General features: G+C 48.9%; 1 protein-coding gene across 4 annotated transcripts in view; it reads right to left on the reverse strand.

Annotated features, from left to right (window-relative positions):
• The window catches only part of TIAM2 (TIAM Rac1 associated GEF 2), a 228,139-nt gene that overhangs the window by 22,804 nt on the left and 179,134 nt on the right, over window positions 1-26,201 (reverse strand). For 2 of the 4 annotated variants that reach the window (XM_045080146.1, XM_045080147.1), the window contains one exon: window positions 17,040-17,143. The exons of 1 other annotated variant lie outside the window; for it this stretch is intronic. In XM_045080146.1, coding sequence (XP_044936081.1) covers window positions 17,040-17,143 — 104 coding nt within the window. Of the gene's footprint in view, window positions 1-13,010; window positions 13,421-17,039; window positions 17,144-26,201 lie in introns of those variants that run through there. One more of the 4 variants, XM_045080148.1, reaches the window with a different exon arrangement.

Here is a 26,201-nt window from a genome sequence, read left to right on the forward strand (position 1 = left end):
GCCCCAGCAGCAGGAATCCAGAAGGAGCACAAAGAGCCAAATGACTTCCTGGGAAGGCGAGCAAGCGGAGATGGGCTTCATCCCACAGGGATGGCCCCCCAACCCCGCGCCAGGTCAGACGTCAGCGGCTGCAGGACCCGTGGCCGAGGCCATGCCTGACCCCCACCCCCAGGGGTTCTCGGGAGGGGAGGAGGCGACAGTGCTCAGCACCTTGGCAGGCTAGGGTGGGGGTTAAAAAGCATTCAAGGTGATCAGTGAAATTCATTTTGGGCGGGGGAGGGAGGGCCCTGGTCTTAGTAAAACAATCCCTAGATGGAAAACTCTAGAGAAACAGGTTTTTAGATTTATCCAAATGGTACAAAAAGGATGAGCAAACACTCATGCTCTGTTTTTCAGACCAAAGAGTTCTATTTCCAAAAGCAGAAGAGGAACAGAAACCGTAAAAGTGAACATGAGCTGATGTCACAGGAGAGCCCTTATTTTATACTGAAACATAAAGAACAGCCCAATAAATCAGGGCACAGAAATGCACTGAGGTGTCAGAACAGTTCCCAGCGACGGGACAGACACGTGGCTGCTGACCCGAGAAGGCCACGACTTCCCGGGAAGGGCAGGAAAGAGGTGTGCGTTTTGTGTCTCTCTAGCACACACGAACATACACGCACAGATTTTCTAAAAATGGAATGATATATATCACATATGCAGTGTTAACCAAGATATTTTTATCCTTTGGCTCATTTGAATTTTCTCTTTTACAGTGGTTTAATTTTTAAGTATTTTTAATAAATGCACTCCTTTCCTGTCACTTAAAAAAAATGATTTGAGGTTGAAAAGGCTCAAAGTGTTCTGTTTCTATGGACACAGCGATGAACAGACTGACACAGTTCCTCCGCTCATGGTGTTTGGCTAGGAAGCCACACTCTGCGCAAGTAATTCAAGATGATCGGTGCCCAAAGTGTGGGGTCCTGTGGACACAGAACCGAGACCCACCATGGTCTGAGCTGCGAACACTGACGCAGGTACTTGGGATAAATGAGTTCTCTACACGAAGCCAGGTCTGGGGCTGGAGGGAGCACGGGGTGTGCCTGGACCTGGGGGCCAGAGCAGCTGTGGCCAGAGGGTCAGGCAGAGCAGGGAGAGGGTGGGAGACAGAGGCAGGGGCCTGGGCTACAGGGGAGAGCAGGGGTGGGTGGCAGAGATGGACAACCCTGATGTGGCCACCTGTCAGGTCCACACCTGACCGAGGATGACAAGGTGAGCATCAAGGTGGCATGAAAGACAGGAGCATGTGCATCCCGAGTGGGACAGCCCATCACCTGAGCCCTCTCTCGTTACCCTGGAATCCGAGCAAAGCTCATGCCAAGGGCCTCAGAGCACGTGCTGGGCCAAGATTTCTGAAACACTTTTTCCAAGACAGGGGACTCACGCACACAGGCTGCGGAGGTACCCCCCAGCTGCTGACCACGGCAGTTCCCCACTGTGTGGCCTTGACGGATTCCCCCCACCCACCCCCGACCCCGTGTGCCCACCTGGAAAGCAGGGATCAGGTCTGAGAGGGCCCTTGCGATGAGTCCATGAGGTAAAACCTAAAACTACTTAGCACAGGACAAGGGATTGATAAAAGTCAACATTTGTACAAGGAGTTCAGCTTGCCAAGTTCTGCCATTTTTTTTGAAATATAGAAGAAGAAATTTCCTCCAAATTCCCCCAAAGGGTGGGCCAGAAAAATCACACTTCACGATTTCGGCACTCTCTCACGGAGCCCCTCCTCTACGCCAGGCTCCGCGCTGGGTGCTGAGGATGAAGCACTGAGCCCCGCGTGGAGACCCTGCCCTCCTGGGAGAGTGTGGGGGAGGGGCACAGGAGGGCATGGCTGGGGGCTGCAGCCTCCACAGCGGCTGAAAGAGAAGCCAAGTTTGTGCAAACTCTCGAGGGAGGGAAGCTAGCAGCGCATTCAGGTGGCACCTGTGTGTCCCAACAGTAAAAACTCCCTGAGGCCAGGGAGGCGCCCGCTGGAGGCTCTGGGGCTCCCAGGGCCAGTCACTCCCCGCCACCCCCTCATCCCTCTACGAGGCTCCAGAAGGGAGCCACTGATCCAGGGCCTGCTGCCTGCCTTTATTTAACCCGAGTTGGGTCAGAACTCAGATACGAGTAAGACGAGCTGTCTCTGCCAAGGCCGTCTCAAGGGTTTGAGCAGCATTTCTGCACCACCGGGCACTTCCTTCGAAGCAAAGACTGTGTGTTTCAGGACCACACTTACACAGTTTACATAAAACGGCTCATCCCATCTAACACAGCCCACGCCAGGTCCTGTGTCTTTGATTTCCCTTTTTCACCCAGAAAGCAAGCAGTGGGTTCCCTCCAATGTGCCGTTAAACCTGCACGTCAAGAGAGATGCATGTGGCACAGAGTCTCCCCTTGACCTCTGACGGCACAAATGCGCGGCCCACGGAGTAACAGAGACTTTAACGACCCCCCTGGAAAACAGAGAGTAGAGGCAAGGGTGCATCCTCAGAGCAAGGGTCAGCCAACGAAGGCCTTGGGGGCCAGTGGAACCCTCCACCTGCTGCCGTAGGTCAAGTTCCATGAGCACTTGGCCGCCACGCGCACTTAGCTGCCCGGCATCCCTGGCTGCTTCTGCCCCGGAAGGCAGAGCTGAAGCCTTGCCAAGAGCCTAAAACACTAACTGTCCGCTCAGAGGAAAAGTGTGCCAACTCCTGGTAACAGAAAGATGACCCCAAATCAATAAAGAGTCTTCTTCTGAAATTAGTCTTAATTTAAAAACCCAACCTATAAACATTATTCTGAGAATTTCTAGTGAAGTGGAAATTTAAAAGAGGACTTCAACGTTATTTTTCTAGAGACTACAAACGGCATCTTAAGTCACATGAGACATAAACCCTTTGATGTCCTAGGCTTTCAACTGCATCCAAAACAAAACAAAACACCTGCCTGCTCAGCTGGCACAGACGCAGGGCTCCGAGACAGGACCCCAAGTCTCGGACTGGGTTGGGCTTTATTTTGTGTTGCTTTTTGATGGCTGAGCGGATTCTGTTTGTCCTGCAATTTAGACCCGAATTTAAATCCTTTCTAAGCTTACTTTCTATCGCTTAACATTCATACCAAATATGTTTATCTGGCGAAATACGTCTCTAAATCAGTATTTTTCAAATGAACTATTTTTGTGAAATAGAAGCTTAACTCTGACTTTTCCACCAACACTACTCTCAGGCTTTCCTCCATCCAGAGGTGCTGATTTCTGGGCTAAGGTCCACTCCCCTTCTTCCTTCAGTAGTCTCTCACCACCGACTTTCATTCTGGCAATCAAATAAATGAAACCTGTATGTTTACAGTAACCCTTCCTCTAGCGGTTAATGTCTTCGCTGAACATTCTAGTTGGTTTCCGTGTTTACTGCCAGTTTTCCCAAGTTTTCTATTCAAGAGTTAGGTCTTGGGCGCCTGGTGGCTCAGTGGGTTAAGCCTCTGCCTTCAGCTCAGGTCATGATCCCAGGGTCCTGGGATCAAGCCCCGCATTGGGTTCTCTGCTCCGGAGGGAGCCTGCCTCCCCCCCACCTCTCTCTGCCTCTCTGCCTACTTGTGATCTCTGGCAACTAAATAAATAAAATCTCTAAGAAAAAAAAAAAAAAAAAAGAGGTCTCTGACTTTATTCCTGGCAACTGATAATAGATTACTGAAGTAGTTCTTGCAGGAAAGGTCTTGAAGTGTTACCTGTTCTGAAGATTTATTAGCCTTTTTTTCCTATCTTTGTCACTGTATTTGAGGGAAAACGATGCATCCGTATAAACGCCAGCTGCAATCATATTCCGGACCAGCGAGAGCTTTGATCAATCTGACAGCCACCAATTTTCAGGGCAAGTCAAGTGTGCATGAAAAATAAAAGAGGATCAGACAGCTGGATCCCGGAAGGGGGCAGTCGCCCACACTTGGCTTTAATGGTTCAGGCTGTGTCCACCTTTGCCCAGGACAGCACTGCCCTGTGACCCAAGCCCAGCCTCCCTCACAGCTGAGTCCTCTCCCCTTTCCTGCGGTTCCCTAAGAAGCATATTATCTTTCTAGTTGTCCTCTACATGGGCTCCTGATTGCCTTATCTAGAACAAAAAAAAAGCCTGGTAGCCCCCGTTTCCTAGCTGCAGACCAAGCTCTCAGCTCTGAGAGCACTTCTAAGATGCTCAGAAAGACGGTTGTACCCATTCCAGTTCCTTGATGATTGTCCTTGAGCATCTCAGCCTCCAGACTGCCTAGACTCGCATCCCCTGATAGGCTTGGTCTGTCTTTCCATCCTGGCCTCGCAAAAGCCTTGGGTCTGCCTGTCTCACAGAGTCTTCTCCGTGAGGGTGTTCACGGCCACACGGACTAACCGGGCCTACAGCGGTCCCCCCACCACGCTGGCTTGGTGCCCCTTGGTAGTTTCCAAAGCTGTTTCTCACACATGGCTCTTCTCTGATTTTACCTCCTTGAAGCTATCCTGGAGATACAGTCCTAATCTTTTTGATAAGGATATGGGGATTCAGAGGATGAGGAGACTGTTCTAAGGCGAACCAGGCAGCGAGAGGCTCCAGCACTCGGTCCCATGTCTTTCCACTCCCCACCCGCTCCAGCAACAGCAAATTAAGAGACTCACATCTATTTGTTTTTCCCCCGTATTATCGGAAGGGATGAAATCCTTCTTGGGGATCTTCTCCCTTCTCTATCCAGCTCTCCAAATATCAACTGCAAATACACTGTTTGGCATAGCCTGGGCCACAGGGACCCTCAGAGTCCACACACGGCCACCCGTGAGGGAGGCACAGAACAGTCAGCAACCTGGCAGCGGCCCTCCAACAGTCTCCAGAAGAAACCGAGCCATCATTTCTCTTTCTGGGACAGAAGAACCAGAGTATACGCTCTGACGTGGAGAGTGAAGGGGGCTCTTTCCCTGCCCGAATTTGAAGCCAATTATGCATCCTTTAAAAACTTTCCTGAGCCCTTAAACTTCACCATCTAAGATCGCGTGCTGCACAGCAAACCAAGGTGGCTGACAGCCCTGCCTGACCCCAGTGGAGCTGTAGGAGGACAGGAGCTGGCTCTCCTCACCCCCTCTGGTGGCTCATACCTTTGCAACCCTTTAGTAACTACTTTTTATTTTTTATTTGAGAAAGAGCAAAAGAGGAGAGAGAGTGTGTGTGAGCATTAGTAGCGGGGGAGAGGCAGAGGGAGAGAGAGAAGCAGAAGTAGACTCTTCGCTCCTTGGTAGCCCAACACAGGTCTCAATCCCAGGACCCGAGATCACAGCCTGCACCAAAGGCAGACACGTAACGGACTAAGCCATCCAGAAGCCCGTAACTACACAGACTTCTACCAATTGCTGTTCCAATGCATGGGTCAAAGATGGCTCTCAGTCACTTAGGAAAAATGGTGCTGGGGTAGGGAGAGAAGGCTAGGCCCTCTAAACTGTTTGAAACCTACCACATCCCCTTTGGACTTAAAAACCCTTAGACTGTCACTTCTCATGTTTGGCTGAAAATAGTACCTGGAATCTGGTATCTAAAAACTGTAGCATTGGGAAGAAAAAAAATCACAAAAACATGAAATGTAAATTACTTGTTAATATCCTGACTACCTTTCTTAGGCTTGGATACTGCCAAGTGCTATTGGAGTGAGCACGGATACAGCCTGCGGACCCCTCTACTTCTAGTTGTAGTTAATTTTTTTTTTTGCTAGATTTAAGCAGTGTTATTTTCTTAAAGATTTATTTGAGAGAGAGAGAGAGGCAGAGGGAGAGAGAGAATCCCAAGCAGACTTTGCGCTGAGAGCAGAGCCTGACAGAGGGCTCGATCTCATGACCCTGAGATCATGACCTGAGCTGAGACCAAGAGTCAGACACTTAACTGACAGAGCCACCCGGGCGCCCCATTTAAGCAGTGTTACAGTCAAGTCTGTTCCATTACTCTGGATGGTATCTTGTTGGCAGGACCTCAAATCAATCACCTCATACAGAACAATATTTGCCTCATACACATTACCTGAGACTTCACCCCCAATCTCTAAAAATCTAACACAGACTCAATAATAGAAATGAGGTCATAAAATTTAAACTAGGACAACAATTATTTTTGATAAACTGGCAATTTGATCAACCTTCTAGAAAATGCAAGTCAATAAATCCAAAGTAATCAAAGCCACGTTTCCCCAGGAGCACAGGGCACAGTGGAAGGCTATGGTAGCACACACGGGCAGGCAGGAGCTCAAGCAAAACCAAAAGACATCAGAGACCACCATGACCATGACAGAATGCCAATTTAAAAAAAAAATTTTAAAGCCTCAGACACAGAAAACTGATTTTAAATCTCACCTGAGATGACTAATTTGATAACAGTCTCTCCATCGCAGAAACTTATCTGTAAAACCACTGTATTCAAGACCTTGCTAGGCAGACACCCTGCCCCACCTTGGTGTCTGAAACAACAAGCTGACACTGCCCAGGCCAGTCTTCTCAGCTCATCATCCTTTATGTCATGGCTGAAGAACCATGAAGGTACTAGATTCTAGAACCTTCCAAAGCCAACTTCAAGCCAACTCAGAGCCAACTCAAAGCCAACTTGAAGCCCCTTGGCAGGACTCCTCGAGTGTCCCAACACTTGTGGAACCCCCCAGCCAGGGCAATGCCAAGCCAGAAACTTCTAAGCAATTGCACATCTAAGAGCTTCCTCATCTGACAGCTGTTTTCTGAAAACACAAGAGAACTTAGGTGGCGGCAAAGACCCAGAGTGTGTGAAGGAAGGGGGTCACAGAGGACGAGGGATGCTTGGAGGCTGAACAAACAGAAGAAGGGATAGGGAGGCGTGACAACAAACAGAAGAATGGAAAGGAGAAAAGACAGAACTGGGGGCATCGAAAACCATGCCCTCAGTTTTCCCATATTAGTGACAAATATATTTTGTGTTGCTTGGTCCTTCGTGCTATTATCAAGAACAGCAGGAGACTGAGTTATGAAACTAATAATCCAACCTCTCCCCTGGGGAGTCAGAGGCTAGTACTGGAAGGGGGTGAAGTGTTCCCCGCGGGGTCCCCAAACCCCTACTCCCTTAGCGCCTGCCACCCCCCACCACAGTGGCACAGAGTCGGCTCCGGGCAGGCACTACAGAGGAAATTGCAAAATGACTCAGAACAACTTCTCAGAACTTTTTCAGCAAGTGAAAGCAGCTGCCGTGTGGGGCTGGGACATTATTAAAAGGTGAGAATCTGCTGTGAGTAATGAGAGGTGTGAAGAGAATGTACAGAGGCTCGGATACATCTGTGCTCGTGCAGGACAAGCAAGGTCTTCCCGGGGCTACAATCTCTGGCATACAGGATCTTCAATGGAGGCATTGACATGACTGTCTCAGGCCTCCTACCAACGGCTAACATCAGGGAATGCCTTTATAGGGGAGGTCCCGATGACTGAAGGAACAGAGATGATCCTACACCAACCCCCACTGTTGGTATATATTGAAGGTAAGACAGATAAGGACTCAGGGCACCCAAAGACTGGCAGCCAAAATGAGATCATAACTGTGGCGTTATTCCTTCAAAAGACAAGGAGAGGAACAAGCAGCAGAGCCTTCGGGGGCGAAGTCCTCTCCACAGCTCCAGGGAGACCACGGGATTGTCTGCTGCCTACTCATCCCCTGAACTGGGCATACAACCACCCTCTGGTCCCGCAGACAGCTGCTGATTTTACCGAAGGGAGTTCTATGAAATGTTGGCTTGGGGTCAAGATTGAAATGTATGCCCCCGCCTCCCACAGAAATCACCTTTTTTCACTAATTACAGAAAATAAAACTTTGAAAATGCTAGAACACCAGTGCATAATGCTGTCATTGGTGTCAACTATGCAGGAATTTCTAACCACCACCACCAATATTCTCCTTGGTCTCAACCTAATGGTTTATGCCATCTAGGGTGGGGTTCTTATTACATAATGTTCCTCAATGTCTCTTCACACATTAAAATAAGACCTTAGTCCTGACACGCCCACCACACAAATCAGACCTGAAGATAAAGACAAAGTTCAAAATGTCACTTGGCTAAAGAAACATAGGGCTAGGGTCGCCTGGGGGGGCTCAGCTAGTTAATCATCCGACTCTTGATCTCTGCTCAGGTCTTGATTTCAGGATCTCAAGGTCCAAAAAAAAAAAAAAGGGGAAAAGAAAGGAAACATAATGCTTTTCATTCTGTAAGTACCTGATAATGAAGTCTGTAATGTTAATAATATTAAGTCAAGACAGAAGCTAGACTACTGTACTCAATGTTGGAATCATGAACACACAGCCCACGAATTCCTGAGGAGGAAACCTGTGAGGGAATGTCCTGAACAGAACTAGAACTGCAGTGACTTCTCACGTACAGGAGCCATTTCCTGAGGACGCCTCACTTTCATCAGTCGCTCAAAAGTCCACTCGAATTTTTCTCAAGCAGGTAAGAGAGGACACGGCTGGCGCAGACACGGGAATAGCGCACCTAACCACCCCACCTTCACTTCCCATGGCCTTCAGCCTCCATAAATCCTACAGGTTTTAACGTCATTAACCATGTGAAGGACAACCACCAGCGCTAATTCTAAATGGTTTCTTCTAGAATTTATTTCCCTTTTAAGCAGCTCCCTGTACTCACAAGAAAAGGTCACATCAGGCAAAAGACGGCTTCAGGTCGGGTGTTGGGGCAGAGAGCGAGGCTGGCTGAGGTGTCAGAGCAGCACAGACAGAGGCAGGACGGGCCCCCACGACCAGCCGAACCACCCCTCCATGTGCAGATGCACACGTCTGAGGACTTCTCCAAGGACAAAGGATTTCGGTGTCAGACGTGGGGACCAACCCCACGTGTTCTTACCCAGCGACCACCCACGCCCAGCAGGCTTCCCCTGAGAACATGCACAAGTGGGGTTTACTGAAGGTGGGGTCTGGCCCGCGCCTCCCCGCTCAGACTCCCTGCTTTCTTCTCCATCAAAAAGGAAGAGGATTCTGAAATTACTCTGTCTCCAATCCAGGAAGCCTAGAAAGAAAATGAACCTGGAGACACAGAGGCCGAACACCACGGAGGAGGAAGACGACGGAAGGGGGCAGCCTCGCCTCCGCGACCACATCCAAGAGCACACGGCCTGCTCAGCAACCAACGCAGACCGCAGGCAACTTGCCTCCACCCCCGCCACCCCCCAACCCTTGCCCGGCACGAGGCAACTGGGGAGGTGTCCCGAGGAGCCCAGCTGGGGTCCCTCTCTGCCACCCACGGCCGGAGAGGCAGTGGCTGGCAGGCTGCTCTTCAAACGTGGGCCTCTGCCTGGCCTCGGAGAGGACAAACGTACTCTCTTCCAGTCTCTTCTCGGAGACGCTGGGAGCAAAGTCATGGCCCCCACTGCTTCAAAGGAGAGGACGGGCCGGGAGAGGCCCACACCCGAAACCAATGTGGGAAGACAGTCCCCATGTCTAGAGAGAGTCTCTGCACCTCGGGGCAAAGCCTTCATGGGGCCGGGCTCCGGGGAGGCTCATGCACTTTCCTGGGAGTCACGGTCCCCACAGCCTGAGAAGGGGGTCGAATCACCCCTCGGCACGGCCGGTGGATTCCAGAGCCCCATCCAGCGACAAGCCCACCTGCCCTCTCGCTGATTCACGCCGCGGTGCCAACATGGCCTCCTGACGCCTTCCGGCTTCTTCCTTCCTCCCTGAGGGACTCCCAGGACGACTCCCCGTGACAACTCGGTCTTGTTCCCAGGAAACCAGGGTGAAGGGCGAAGTCCTGAGGAGAATGAGGCAGCAGCAGGGGCCAGAGGGAGGCAGGAAGGAAAGGGCTGTTGGGGCTGGGGGAGGCCAAACAGGAGGAAGTTAGAGGCCAGCAGGGAAACCGAGACGGGAAGGGGAAGCCAGGGCCCAAGGGGCTCCTGAAGGTGTCCAGCCTCCCTGAGCTGGTACTGTTGTGCCCAGTACACGGCCAGCCCCAGGCCAGCACCCCGGGGACAAACACCCAACAGCCCGGCTTCCAGACCAGTCTTGTTGGGCTCCACTCGCTCTGCTGCCTCAACACATGTACTCTTGGCCCATACAGGGCACACGAGCACGGCTCCCTGTGGCCCCCACACCCCAGCCAGTCTCACCCGACAAGCAGCCCCAGCCTCTGAGCTTCTAGAGCCTTCCTGGCAAAGGCACAGACGGCTGAGCGCTCATCGGGCACTGCCATGTTGTTGGCAATTGCTGTGTCTCTGGGCTCTGGAGAGCTCACAGCTCTGCCCGTGGCAGCAACCCCCTTCCCATTTTCCAGTATGCTTGTGCCCAGGGACACACTGGCCCAGCACAAGCCCCTTTAGGACCCAGCCCCGTGGCCATGTTGGTAGGGTGGCATCTGGGAAAGGGAAGAGAAGTCAACCCCAGCAACATTTCTCCTCACTGCTGCACTGTCAGCTCCACTGTCTGTCCCCCTTCCCTTGGACAGACTCTCCCTGACCAAACTGCTTGCCATGTAGCTCCTGGCTCAGAGGGTTCCCCTGTTCTCGATGCCAACCCCTTCCAGCTGGCCCTGCCCACACCCTGCATGGAGATTTGCTTTTCCTCCTCTTCCTGCCTGCCTCTCTCTCTCTCTCTCTCCCTCCCTCCCTCCCTCCCCGCTCTCTCCTCTCTCCCCTCTTTTTCTCTCTCTCGCATTTGACACCGTGGGTACCATCTCCAACCCCGCAGAAGAGCCCAACAAAGAGGATAGGGCTCTGCGTGCTTCATGAAGCTGCGAGGTCCCTTCCTGCCACACACACCAAACAGTCGGCATCTTCCTGACACATCAGCCCTAAAGATGAGGACAGACCACGAGCTGGGCACTAACCCCTAGAGCTAGGAAACTAGTAATTAAAAAAGAAAAAAAAATTCCAATCAGCTCCAAAGAGATCAAATGGACTTTTGGACTCCCACAGAAACTAAGCACAGTTGCTTCCAACAACTCCACAAACTTGCCGCCAAGTCCCTGCCACATGGGCGTACCACGGTGTTAGAAACGCAGAACACCTGAGAGCTGGGCAGAAAACTCAGCTCAGCTGGATCTGTGTTAGCCTGAGCCCATGGCCCTGAAGAGACGCTGCTCTTGCAAAAGGTGCGAGTCTGTAAGACTTCCCAAGGGGCCATGTCTCAGGCTTCACCAAGCTTCTCAATATTCACAGCCCACTCCTGCTGAAGAGAAGGGCAGACCTGACAGACACTATTCCGTGAATCACTGGAAGCAGCTCTAAAGAAAAGGGTGTCTGTCCACGGCACTCTGCACAAGACAGACTAGCTCCGAGGGTGGGCGGGTTGGGTCTTTGTGCCTGTGACCCACAGCTAAGAGGACCCAACTGCCAGGGCTTCCGTTCCCAATTCTTTTTCGTGTCCTGGGATAGCTCAGCAGGATCTGACCGCCAGATTCTCCCTTCAGGAAGACCGGGCAGGCATCGAAGGCGGGTAAGCCACGTGTTAGAGATGCAGAAGGAGAAAGAACCCGGAGCGCTGTCAGTGCGGGAGACACATCAGGAAGAATGTCGTCTCTGCCTAACAAGCTCTCAGGGGTGTGTGTATAACCATGCACAATCCTCTGAGCAACACAGGGCTGCTGGCACTGTTATGTTCCCTCACAAGTGAGGATAGACACTGAGGCTATCTGGGCGCCTTGCCCCAGGGCATGCCATGGTAAAGCCCGGTGGGCCAGGACACAGGCTCAGGTTGCCAACCGTGAGGCTGAGACCTCTTCCCGTTATACAGCTGCCCACCTGGATTCATGCACTGCGAAGGAGGATAGTCTCACCCCTGGAGAAGGTCAGACGCCACGACATTCCCTGCTAAGAGGATTCTATGTCTCTGTTCATTCACATGTCAGGGATCCTGTCAATGACATGCATTTACCACAGGTATATTTAGCTCTTTAAAACAGATCATGATCATATTAATCGACAGAATAGCAGCCATGTAGAAAGACCACGATTTATAAAGAAATTCTATTTTAATTTCACTTTCTAGCCAGAGTAACTTACGACCAAACAGACCTTGAAACAATGCAGGAGATTCAAAGATAAGGTAGAAATATGTACAACATGAGCGTGCAGGAAAACAGATTATATGTCCAAGAATCTCTTCCTTTCGCTTCTTAGATAATGCAAGCTCTTAAAAGGAATTCATGTAAAAAACACAAAATGTGAAGATAAGTGGGCGAACAGGCATTAAACATTAAATTCAAGTTATATTCATGCTGTGTTCTAAAACCTAACCATTGGTGCATGGCCCTTTTTTCCACCTTGCACAAATGAAAGGGCAAAACAGATCTTAAGCGTTATTAAATTGCAAAGAGCACAACACACAGTCGTCATGCTGTGTATCTCCAGATTCCCATGCTCTCTGTTCTAGCAACACAACGCCCACAAACTATAAAAATAATCACTGCCAAAGCTACACTAGGTGATTACATAAAATTCTTCTAAAAAAGCTGAAAAAACATTTAATCAGGAATAACTAAAGTAAAAACTCTGCTTACCTCAGAGAAAACGGTTTCACTTTGGGGGATTTTCTTTTACAGCATGAAGTCTGATACTAGCATGTGCTATGCTCCAATGAAATGGCACAAAGCAGAAAATTATTTACTGCCTTCAAATTAACCCCTCTTTTCAAGTGGATTTTAGAGTAAATATCTGAAATTTCTGGGCTTTCCGGTATATTTCAAAAGGACCAAACTATTGCAGAGAACCACTGAAAAACCCTTGCAAGGTAGGAAGGAGAAAGGAAAAGTAGACAGTGCTACAGAGAAACTAGAATCCAAAAGAAATTCTCGCATCCTTAGCTGCAGAGAGTGTTTAAAGATTACAGTCAGGATTCCCTCCTGGAAAGAAGGCATATCTTCCCGTCTGCATAACAACCTATAGACATTTCAGAGCAAAATCAACTTTCAAGACAGAGAAAAAGGAAACCATGCAAGCATGCCTACGTTTGGATCAGAATCGGCACCCCCTGGGATCAAAGCCCCCGCTTACTTACATGCTGTACATAGAAAGGAAAAGTTCAAAGGAACCTGCTCCCTCTGGGAGAAAGGATTACATCTACGGCCGGCTGTTGGGAAACGAGTAGGATGCACGCTCTCTCGCTCTCATCCCCAGGCAACAAAAAAAATTCCAAACTGGTGTTCCAAGTCACATTCGCGAGGACGTCCTAGCGCCACCAAGCTCTTCGTCCGAGGCAGCGCCAATGGGTGGGGGAAACGCACCCCCTTCCTCTGGATTTCCACCCCATGCCGAGCCTGCTGGCTCTGGGGAGACACCAGGTCAGGGCACGCACAAGGATGACAAAGCCACAGAGTGCCCCAGCTTCAGAGCCAGCTCGGAGACCAGAAAGTGGAGCACAAACCGAATTTCTGCAGAGCCTGCTCAGCCCACCTCAAGTTCCCGGAACAACCCAGAAACTCTTTCAGCCCCCTCACCCAAAGAGAAACTGTTTATTCCTTTCAAAATCTGAACTGTTACAATAGTGCCAGCTAATTGCTAACAACACTGGGGGGGAGGAAAGAGCCCGCACACAGGAGAGGTTGACAGGGGCATACAAAGAGCTGTGACAGTAATAGGCACCCTTGAGGAGCAAGAAGGCAATCAATTATGAGCCATTTGCAGAAATTGCGGGGCTGTCAAAAGCCCCACTTACAGCTGTGCTTCATCAAGCCAGGCTGCATTTGATTTTCAAGGGAAATTATTCCTTATTTCAAAGTCTAGAATATTATTAGTAAAATATCCCAAACAACTCAGGTTCAACCGGGGTCTAATCTGAAAAGAAGTTAATGACCCCTGAGAAGGCCAGATGTGCCAGAGTGGAAAGCTCGGGAGACAGAGGCGGGTCTTCTCTCCGGAGCAGCGACCACCTCCCATGGGCACCATGGGGCAGCGCCCAGGCTGAGCTCGAAAGATCCATGCCCAGCACCGGGACACGCGTCGTCCAACTCCCAAACCACCACCGGAAAACAGAAAAGGATTGCTTTTAGGAACACCCCGATGTTTCCAGGAGGCTGAAAATAATAATACAAAACAAAACTTTTTTTTGTTGTTTTCTTTTTGTTTTTTTTTAAGAGCCAAAGAGTGAACAAGCATGAATTGGGGGGGGGGGGCGGGGAGGGGGGGGAGAGAGAGAGACTATCTCAAGCAGGCTCCACGCCCAGTGCAGAGCCCAGTGTGGGGCCCGATCTCACAACCCTGAGATCACGACCTGAGCCGAAATCAAGAGTCAGATGCTTAACCGACTGAGCCACCCAGGTGCCCCTGTCTTTTAATTCTCAAATTCAAAACTCTGTTTTCACTAACATACATACCAATTATTACTTCTGATGGTCAAAAGTAATTACTTCTGATTCTTCTTTTCCAAGGAACAAAGAATGTGTGAACTAAGTAACTTCCAGGCATTACACTGGGATTGTTGAGAAATGCCCTGAAGTCTGTTATTATGACCTATTACGACCTTCAGGTTTGGAAAAGGATGATGACCACTCTGGACTTAAGAGGGATTGACAGCAATGCTCACCATGATGATATTCTCTTTCAATATTTTTGTCTTCTGTGTTCTTTGGTATTTATCTTTTTTAAAAAGTTTATTTATTTGAGAGAGAGAGTGAGCACACATGAGCGGGCAGTGGGGGAGAAGGAGAAAGACTCACAAGCAGACCCCACACCCAGCACAAAGCCCGATGTGGGGCTCGATCATCTCACAGCCCTGAGATCACGGCCTGAGTCAAAATCAAGAGTCACTACTTACCTGACTGCAACCACCCAAGGGCCCCTCTTTGGTATTTGCTTTTTCCTCTAAGCATTTTAGCAATGAAAAGTAAGCTCAGTCAGCTCCAATTTTAAGTCCAACCGCAACCTTTCCTCCTTTCTTCAATTTCTGATGCTCCAACGTTCATTTGGTAAATGCTTTGTGTCATTATGACAGGCATTGTTAAATGACAGAGTTGAGAATAGCCTCAACGTGGTAACTTCTTGCCTATTTATTTTATTGAATGTTAAAATAAAACCTGGAAAAAGAATTTCCTTTCCTCCTTAAGAACTTTAAAGTGGAACTCAAACAGATTACAATGGAGAGGAGCTCATCACCCCTAGTGGCTTTAAGTGATCTCCCCTGAGCACCGCACCGTGCCAGAGCCCCTCGGACACGCTGACCTTAATCAGACAGCCGAGCTTCTAAAGTGGGTCAGAAACAGGTACCTTTTTTCCAAAAATTTAAGACAAAGCAATCAAATCACATCCAGATGATGCTCTAGGATGCATTTCTTAAAAAAATAATAATCACTATCAGCTATGATGTCGGGGTCCCAAAAACAACTAATCCCCCAGAGATCGAACAGAGGCACAAGGCTAAAACTGTGGACAATCTCAGTTCCGTAAAAGATGCTGCATCCTGGGGCACAGCCAGACCAGTGTTTCATCTGAGGAATCAGAAAGATGAGAGGAGGGACTGTGGAGGAGGTGGATCAGGAATGGGGGAGAAACGCAGGGAGGGGTGAGGAAGAGGAGGGAAGAGCTCAGGGGCCACCACAACCTGCTCCGCTGTGGGCAGGCTCCAACCCGATCCCCTTCTCCCTGGGACCATCACCCAGGGCTGTGCCCCACGGCTTCTCCCCAAAGCGACTGGCCCCTGGTGGTAGCCTCTAACCCAGCAGACTGTAAGCTGTCTTTTTTTTTTTTTTTTTAAAGATTTTATTTATTTGACAGAGAGACCACAAGCAGGGGGAGCTGCAGAGGCAGATGCAGATGCAGACTCCCCACTGAGCAGGGGACCCCCACCTCCCAGCCGCACCCCCCGCCCCCGTTCAAGGCTCAACTCCAGGACCCTGGGATCATGACTTGAGCCAAAGGTAGATGCTCAACCGAATGAGCCACCCAGGCGCCCCTGTAAGCTGCCTTAAAATACTTGTCAGAGCTTATATATCTCCATTCTTGTATCTAAGACAAAAGCAAGGAATTGAACACAGTTATAAGGTCAAAATCAATTAAAACTGGACTGCGTATTAAAACAGGTCAGGTAGGGCAGACCATTTTTGAAAGGATGTTCGATGGACAATTAAAAATGCAGGCAAGGCACGGACTACCACAAGAGGTGGCGAGGACACGGAGGAATCAGGACCCTCACCCACCACTGATGGGAGTGGACGATGGTGCGAGCCCTGTGGGACACAGGGAAAAAGCCACACATAGAACGGCCACGTGACCCAGCCGTTCCACTCCCAGATGCGTATCCAACTGAACTGAAAACAAAGATGCACGCAGATGTTTGCATGCCCGTCTCCACTGCAGCAGTACTCACAACAGGCCAATGTGGAAACAAGCCAAGTGCCCGTCAGCAGACGAACGGGTAAGCAAGACGCAGCACACACAACGGGACAGTATCCAGCCTTCCAAAGAAGGGAAGTCCTGACACACGCTTCAACGTGATGAACTCTGACAACCTTACACCATGAGAAATAAGCCAGAACAAAAGGACAAATATCAGCAGAACCACCCACGAGGGATGTGAAACAGGCGAGCCGGGGGGGTGGGTGAGGGGCTGTGAATGGACAGATACCATCTAACGGGTACAGAGTTTCTGCTTGGCATGATGAGCAAGTTCTGACATGGGTCAGTGGCGATGGACGCACGGTATTGTGAATGTCCTTGACACCACTGCGATGTGCCTTTAAAAATAGTAAGAATACCAAATTTTATGTTTTAGATATTTTTACAACAAAGTGACAACATTCCAAAAATAATTTATCTGTGAGAAAAAAAAAAAAAAGAAAAAGAAAAGAAAGCAGCAGAGTCATTGACCATAACTTTCAGAATTCCTGAGCATAGACTGTCCTCGTCAAACTGTCCTAACACACTTCGCTTCAAATAAATAAGGAAACTATTTCCATTAAGAGGGAAAAATGTCTGTTTCAGCAGACAGACCCAGGGTCTGGATAACCCCATCTCTTTTCCCCACTTCGGGTGAAGCGGGGGGTTTCATGCTTGTCAGCCCGGTCCTTCTTTTGGATTTGGGACAGCATCTTACCCCGAATGTCTGCCCTGTTTTCTCCCCGTGGGGGACCTGGGCCAGCGCGCCATCGGTCTGACTCCTTTTCAGGCCAGTGGTGACATCAGGGACGTTGCTGAAATCTGCATGAAAAGTAACAAGAACACACATAAAAGTGAGTTTGGCCCTTTGCCGAGAATCACGATGACTGGTTTAAGCGTTCGGATAAAGAGAGAGAGGAAAAGACAGCATAGAATGGCGCGGAAGCAGTGTGCAGGAGTGGTCCTTGCAGCCACAAGAAGGGTCTCCTCCAACAGACCCCGGCTCCCGCTAACAAAGAAGCCACATCTCCTGCCACTCTCAAAGGCAACCGGGGACCAGTCAAGACTGTGACTTCAATGCCTTGTGACTGTGCCTGTTGCTGTGCAAACTGTACTTTGCTAAGCTCTGATAGTCAAGGATTTATTTGGACCAAGACTCAAATGGCAGTGACCATTGTCGGTACTTCCCTATTTTAGGTAAGGATCAAGGAAATCTTGGACACCCAGGGATGCAACAGCATGGGCTCTTAATACAACCCACAACTTGGTCATTTGAAAGCTTAACTTTTCATTTTCTGACATCAACCACAATTTTATCCTAAACTGAAAGTCCCATGAGGAAGAACAAACCTTTAACTTCCAGAGTAAAGGTTAAGAATTAAGATCAAAGGCAAGTAGAGCTTCTGTCCACTTCCCCCCTACCCCCCACCACCTACAACCACACACACCTGCCAAGCCCAGTTCTTTCCAGCGGCTCTCAAATTAACAAATTCAAGAAAGATGGAAAGTCTAGCCTGTATCATAATATAATGTAGGTTTATATTCTAACTCTTTATTTATATTCTAACTCTTTATCAACCAGCTGAAACCAGATGGTTTCTGATCCCCTTAGCTACAAGAAGTCGTCATTGGTCTTGAACCTGTCCAAGTTGATCTAGGCTGACCCAGCAGAGATAAATCAAACATGCTGGGGGCCAGGACACCCATTAGAAGCTATGGAAGCCCCAGGAAGTGGTGAAACCCACGTTTAGGAATGCTGGTCCATGATCATTGCTAATATAACCAACCACAACACAGACACTTGATTCTAAGACAAGAGAAGACTTAACGAAAATATATAAATGATCTACAGAATTCTGGAGCTCTAATTTCTTCTTCCTTTTGCCTCTTCCAAAACCCTCTCACCCTACCCAGAAAAGAACCAGAGAGTCCAAGTCACACTTGTGGTTGGAGTAAGTTAGCTTGGATAAGGCAGTGCTGATCACAGATGCATGAGACATCCCTGGGAAAACTTCAGATAGCAGTGATAGGAGGGGATACTTGGGTTCACCTTTCCTAGGCCCCAAACACTACACCACAGAGGCAGTCCCGGTCACAACCAGGCCGACCGCATGGGAAGCAAGATAAGTTCCTGTGCCTCCGTCACAACCACCTCCTTAGCCTGCTGCATGGACCTGTGCTTAAGGGAGACCGACCAACAGGATCCACAAAAGAAAACACCCCATGTTCCTACTGTACTCGGCACAAACTTTTTTCACTTTTTGAGCAAAAAAAAAAAAAAAAAAGCTGTTTTCTAGGCATAGCGCTAGGGATACAAAAATGAGTGAGACACGGTTACTGCTCTCAAGGTGAGGTTCTAGTCTTGGAGGAGGAGAAATGTCCAATATAAGAAAAGTCCAAGAAGTAGGGACTGTCAGGAAGGAAGCTACTTCTGCAAAGGACCTTAAGAGACTTAATAGCAAAGGAAGCATTTGAGCAAAGTCTTTAAGTCTTGGAGGTATCCATTTGTCCTTAAGGCTAACAATGACCGGTGGGCCATGGGGAGAGAGGATTCCAGGAGCAGGAGGCAGGAGCCAGGCCACTCAGTGAAGGCTCTTCTCAGGAAGAGCCCAGCACCTTCTGGAAATGTCTTGAGTGTGGCTGTGGCAGTGAAGGGAGGGAAGGTGCCCTGTGTCAGAGGAATCAATTAATAAAGGGCATGACCTTGGGAGAAAAACAAGTCAGAAAGTCACAGCCACCCTGCAGGTATGAGGTGAAAAGACCCAAATGAACTCAGCGTAAAAGAGCAAAGAAATGAAGTGAATGCAGTAATGGCGGCAGGTGAACCCTCCGGGCTCCTCTTCGCTGTCCGTTTCATAGAAGAAGACATGGAAAGGAGACGTCAAGGCAGAGGACCTGGTTTTATACCTTGGTGACGGGGCAGATGATTTATGGGAAGAGCTGGAGTGGAACTCACGAGCTCAGCAGTTCTAGCTGTGGCGGTTCTGAGCCCGGGACATGTGTGCGTCCAATGGGAGAGGCTCGGCATCCGGCCGTCCACGGAAGTCCACACGGGAAGGCGGAACTGCAGGGAAGCAGCCCCAGGAAGGACACGCAGAGTGAGACCACAGAGAGAACCGGGAAACACTGACGACAGCGTATACGGAGAAAAAGAGACCCTCAGAAGACATACCTGTCTTCACCCAGCCATGCCAGGAGCGGAAGGAAATCACGGAGGAGCAATGTCATGGGCACTTTACAGTGTGGCTGCCCCTACCCAGGTAACAGAATCAGCTTTGCATCACTGCCACTGTTACCATCCATAAAGAGCATCCATATTCCCACAGAGCTGTATCGAGTACAGGAATTCGAACACAACCAACGCGTTTATTCATGACAAGGATTTCCACAGCACCTGCCGCACGTCAGCTATGCCCCGAGTCCTGGGCATACAAAGACAACGGAGACCTGAAGTCCCCTGAGGCTCTTGGAGAAGGCGCATGGGCATGAGGAGCTCTGCAGCCGGGAGCAGCCAGATGGATGGTGGTGAAAATAACACGGCTGATGTCAAAAGTGGGAGCCAAGTGAGTTCTGAGTCATCTATTCAACATATTCATAAAACTTGGGAAGCGAAACACTGAAAACTCCCCCAAAGTTTTTAACTCTTACAAAGGCAGAATATTTACATGGGGTAACAGAACTCTGGCTCTTTCTGGGTCAAAGCCCCCGCCCACCCCAGGAAACAAGGCTTTGCTCTGCAGCGTTGAGGCCCCTATCACGTTTGCTACCCCCCGAACTTCCGAGAGACTTTGGGTGCAGCTTAGATCCTCCCGGAGACACGAGCTCAGACAGGACGGCTCTCGGAAACAGCTCTCACGTGGTTGGCCCCAGGGATCCGAGAGGCATAAGTGGTTCTGGACAGTTCCTGAGTTCTGCCAAGAAAGGAAATCTCAGAGCTGTTCCACCACCCAATTTCACAGAGGCGGAACGGTATCTGGGCACAGACAGAGTCTCCACAGTGAAGGACCCCCTTGTCCACCCACTAGCAATGCACCAACGCTGTCCTAGACACGACAAAGCACCAGGGAAGCCAAGCTTGAGGGGCCCCAGCTTATGACCCCAGCTCCGGGAGCCTCAAATTTCACCAGGACCTGTAGCCCCATAAAAAGGAGTGAGCCCGTAGGATTCTAGAGGAGGAAAGAGAATAAAGTAGGCCCTGGGAGAAGAGCAGATTGGCTCTTCAGAAAAAAAAGAAGAAAAAGAAAAAGAAAAGAAAAAAAAACGTGTAGGCCAGTGAGATTTGAATGCTGACTTACAAAGCGGTTTTAAACAGGGACTGCACAGACGTCCTGTGTCCGGGGCCGAAGCCCACATTGAGCCCCGCTTACACTCTGCCCACGGCCTGAGCACCGGCGGCTGACGGGAGTCTATCTGTCCTTCCGCTGCCAATGAAAAAGCTAGCCTCTCACCTTGGGATGGCCTCCCAGAGCGGTCCTTTGCACCAGGACACGAGCCGGGGCACTTTCCCGACTCGGAGAGCCCTAAAAATGCGCTTCCCACCTAGCCGGTGTGCGGCACCCTCCGGTAAGGAAACTGACTCGCTCCAGAAGCCTTAGGCCAATGTGATTGTAAAAGATGAAAAACATAAGTCTGGGTCAAGGTATCGATTTGCATTGGGTAAATACACCCCCGTGTGTCTCTCATCGCACTCATGGTGGAAATTAACAACTCGGGGTGGGGTGCAGCCTCTGAGACATGGCCCTCGGCCAGCCCGATCCTCTACTCGGCAGGTGGCCTGACAGAGCTGCACGGTGCACAGCCACAGCCACGGCCTCGGCTCCCACACGCAGCCCCCGGTCAGACAGCTGCCAAGCGTGGCACACCCACGAGGGACCAGGTACTAGGCCAGGGGCTGCACCTGAGACCAGGCTCGGCCATCTCTCTCCTTCAGAAACAAAGCTATTTCACGAGTGACAGCGCACGAGGCAGGCGCTCCTGGAAGGTGATGCCCCCGGCCCTCCCGCAGCCCTGCAGCTCCCCTGCAGATGACCAGGGACACGGGAGGCTCCAGGTAGGAGACGCCTCATACCTCGGTGTCCTCCTGTCCTAGGCATCAGTACAGACAGATACCGCTGTCAGCCAAGCCGCCGGCAATCCCAAATCCTTTACGACAAAAGAGCTAAACCTGTGTTCAAGTGACATCCTGGGGTTCCACTTAAAAACAGAAACATCAGGAAACGCTAACGTTCAGGTTGCCTCGCCCACGCAGCCGGTCGTGTGAATTCAAGTTTACGCTGACGGCGCTCCTGAATCCAACTTAGCACAGCTAATACACAGGCGCCCAGGCTCTGTCATGTATTCATCCCCATCCCGCGAAGCTGGGCTACGCGGGTGCTAATGTGGATATGCCCGTGGAGGGGAACCCTCTGGGAATGGCAGGCGACTGGGAAGTCTGGGAAGGGCTTGGGTGCACGTTGGTAACCCTGCTGGTCTCCTGCGAGCCGCTCGTCCTCAGGAGCTCTGGATCTGGTAGCAGGTAGCCACAATGTAGCCACAAGGAACACAGAGCTCACAGAGCAGGGCCTTCGCCTAAGCCTGGTCTGGCTGACCACATCCTGGTCCTCCTCCTCACTCAACCAGGTTCCAAGGACGAGGCAAGAAGTTCTTCCCAGTCCCTGGCCAGTCACCCAGCTGGCCTCCAGCAGGGCCCGAGACACCAGGCAGCTGCTGCCTGTGGGGGGGGGGGGGCAAGGCACTCTGGCACTCTGCCCGTACAGAGGGGAGGCCTCCCAAGAGATCCAGAACCCCCTCGGGCCAAGTCTGGGAAGGCCGCCTGCATTCTCAGAAACAGCAACTATCTGAGGAATGGAGTTAAAGTCTCATGATGGTATCAAACCCCGAGGCCCAGAAGAAGAAACTAGAATGTTTTCACCTATGAGCTAGCGACCAGAAGACCTTTTTGGGAAATGGACAGTGACAGTCATAGCATCGAGGAAAACTGCAGTCTGTGGGTTGGACTCATGCGAAGTACATTAAAGGAGAGACAGTGAGAATGGAAATTACTTTCATTTGAGTTTACTTAAGTAATCTCTACACCCAACGTGGGGCTCGAACCCACGACCCCAAGATCAAGAGTCGCACGCTGTTCCAACAGAGCCGGCCAGCCCCAGGAGAATTATTTTTAAGCTATGCTTTTCATGCCTTAAAGCATACACTATAGTACAGGCTTTCAATATCACCACATCCAAAGCCCCCCTTTTCAACACTATTCTGAAACAAAATTCATACACAGTGTCACAAGAAGCAATATAATGCCCTACTAGTAACACAAGGAGAAAAATGAAAGTAATTTGCAACGTTTAAAAATGTGGGTTTCAATATGCAAATGCCCGGCTGCATCTACTGTAGAAGCCATTCAATATGTGCACTGCAAAGAATCACACTCGGTGTCTCGGTGTCATCACAGACCCGGGCCAGGGGTTTTGGTGTGGATTCAAATGCATTTGGGGTGCTGCCATCAGTGATTCTAAATGGCCAAAATCTTCTGACAAAGCTCTGAGCAAAATAAAGCACAAACTTCCCTTGGTTTATTGGCCTGTTGCTTTCCTAGAAATTTCAAAGTAGCCTGTAGTTATGGGGGAAAAAAAAATTTGTGTGTTCATTTGCAAAATGAAACCAGCTCTTGGCTCAGATAATTATGCATGTTTTTCACCTAAGTGAAAGTCCAGTGGAACAACTCTGCACTGTGAGAAATGAACTTGGACATGCCGGACATCCAGCAACCATGTTCCCGAACACGAAGTGCTGTATTTCTCCAATTTATTATGAAAACCAAAACAAACACATGAACTTCCAAAACATCACTGGAGGGTAGCACCCCTCCCTCCCCATGCAGAACCACCCCTGCCTCTCTCTGTAGCTAGTCTACAACTCCACTTCCGGGAAGGTTAGTGACATCAGAGGCAAAATGCACCACAAACCCAGAGCCAAGAGCAGGTGCACTGTGAACATTAGCTCCCTCGCTTCCTGAAGAAAAATGAAATATGCTAATAAAGAGGGCGGTTAAAAAGATAGTGTTCAGATAAATAATGTAGGCTATTTAATTGGGACTCTCATCTTATGCTCAAAACAATGTTTTAGTTGATTAATCATTAACCCATAGGCTCCCCTCTGAGGTGCAAACTATAGAACGATGATTTTCTATGAGGACGACTGAAGAAAAAAATTTAAAAAATAATTTCAAAGAATTTACAAGTAAATAATGGTTTCATTAGATTTTTAACTGCCTACTCCCCTGTGGCATTAGAGTTGTACATCTTTGACTTTTAATTTTTACCTACTTATATTGAGAGAATATGGTTTGTGGGATTTATATTCTTCATCTACTCGATTTATTCAATTTCTATTTAATTTCTCAGAATTTCTATTCTGTAATTCCATAAATGAACAGCCTGTAGAGAATCTATAAATTTTAGACCTAAAAAGAGTCTTAGAAATTATCCAATTGAATTCCTTCACCTCATGCATCTTTTGTTCTTTAAAAAAGTGTGAATGCAATTTTAAGGAAAGATAAAGATTTCAGTAAATCAATGCTGCCAGTGGAAGAATACAGCATTCTGTGGATACTAAATCACATTAGTTTTTTGCAGTTCTCCAAGCTTCACCCACTGTTGTAAAATTCTGCATTAGTATCCACCACACATAGTTTATCATGCCAAGAGCATGCTGAACACTGAGTTATCTGCACCTAAAAGCTTAAAATCTCTCAACTTTTAAGGTTAAATGTGCAGACCTTGTACAGCATTATTTTTAATTAACTCAGATCCCCCTACATTTTGCTCATTCTTTTTGTTTAAAATGCAGTGATTTGATACCTTTCATTAATGACATTTCTATACTCTGTGATCTAGGCAAATATTATTCATCATTGGTCAGTGAAACAATGAAAATAAAGCTATTTAAATGAAACAGATGGATTATTCAATAAGAGAATACAGTAACTCTTGAGTTGACCGCATACAAAGACCGGTCAAGTCCTATTACACCATTAACAAAGACATCACCCACTGATACCACATACTTCTGATAAAAACCTATCAACTTTTCTGAAGATATCCAGGACTCTTCATTTCATTATTGTTACTGTTCTTGAGTCAAGAAAAATCAAGGCATCTGTCTGAATGTCACCTTTAAGCTTGCTGAGAAGTATATTCTATCACAGCAGAAATACTGTGCCAGGAAAATGTAAATTTCACAAATCTTCCAAATCCGTTTCACTGGAGGTCACATTCCAATTGGTGATGTTCCTGACAATGCAAGCTTTCTGGTGAAAAACAGAAAGAAGCAAAGACTGGTAGTAAAGGTTTCTTACCAGCAGGCTGCCAGGATTTGAGTTAATTATCTTGTGATAACTATCCTCAGCGTCTGAAAGACTCTTCAGAGGAAGAAGAAGATGGCGGGTGTTCTCAGGGGAGGAATGGGCTGCAGGCCACCACTGGGCTGATTACAACATAAAAGAGAAGAGGCCTTCTGAGAAGCAGGGAGAAGGAAATTGGATGTGCCCATATTCTCATCTTCCAGACAGGCTATGGTTGTGGCAGAGGTGTGCACTTAGCCCAAAGAAAGAAGGCAAAGAGCCTCCCTTACCAGATCCCTGATGAAACAAGTCAATGGTTGAAGGGATCTCCAGCCAAGGTTTCAGATGAAGTAGAAACTGGTATGTACCAGAGCTGGGAAGAACCCCAGGTAACACACACTTCATTAACATGTGGGGGCACAGAAGAGACAACACTGTATTTCAGACACTTAAGAACTTTAACAAAGTGTCAGAATTAAAGTTCAAAACCCCTACAAACCACTTAGATGGAATTCTACTTAAAGACCCTGAGAGGAAACCTAAAACAGGAGCACACACAGATTCTGTGTTGGGGGGAGGGGTGCTACAGGAGAAAGCACACAGGGTAACACCTTCCAGGAAGGCTAATTCCAGGCAGGACTGAAAGAGGACAGAATGGAGTATCACGCAGCCATGAAGAGGAGTCCACGACTGACGTATGCCACAACATGGATGAACCTAGGAAACATGATGCTAACTGGGAGCGGTCTACATGGTCACAGGCTACATGGCCTATGATTTATGTCCAACAGTCAGGACAGGGACATCCACAGAAACAGAGACTAGAGTAGCGGCTCTCGGAGGCTGGGGGGAGGGGTGGCAGGGAGGTGACTGTTGCTGGGCACACACTATCTTCTGGAGCTGAAGAACACATTCTGGAACCAGACAGTGGTAATGGCTGCACAACTCCACGAATATACTGAAAACCACTGATTTGAACCCTTGAAAGGTAAAGTTTATGGTACATGAATTATACTTATTTCTCAAAACAGAAGGTAAGAATGTTCATGTGGATCTTACAGGAGAGACATCAGAGTTCAAGTCCACCATAAGGTGATTCCAAAGAACCAAATCACACAAAATATACGGTCACATTATGCAAGGTTAACAAAAATCAGTGTGAAATATCAAAAGTATCAAAAATTTAAAAAAGCGTAAGAATGATGACAGTAAAATTATTTCTCAACAATGGATCTTCCCCTGAACTGAGAAAGCCCCAATCACAAGGTGGTCGGCTACCAATCACCATCCCCAGCCTCCAGATAAGAACTCAGGTAAGACAGAGTTGCTTATCAATCCAGTTAGATCTAAATTTGTTTTGTTTCTTTTTTTAAGATTTATTTGAGAGACAGCACGCATGCATGAGCCGAGGGGTGGGAGGGTGCAGAGGGAGGGAGAGAAAATCTCAAGCAGACTCCCCACTGAGCACAAAGCTGGAGGTGGGGATCATGACTTGAACCAAAACCAAGAGTCCGATACCCAACCAAATGAGCCACCCAGGTGCCC

This window comes from Mustela putorius, unplaced genomic scaffold (genome assembly GCF_011764305.1).
Source record: "Mustela putorius furo isolate JIRA1106 unplaced genomic scaffold, ASM1176430v1.1 tig00000450_pilon_pilon_pilon, whole genome shotgun sequence".
Lineage (NCBI taxonomy): Eukaryota > Metazoa > Chordata > Mammalia > Carnivora > Mustelidae > Mustela > Mustela putorius.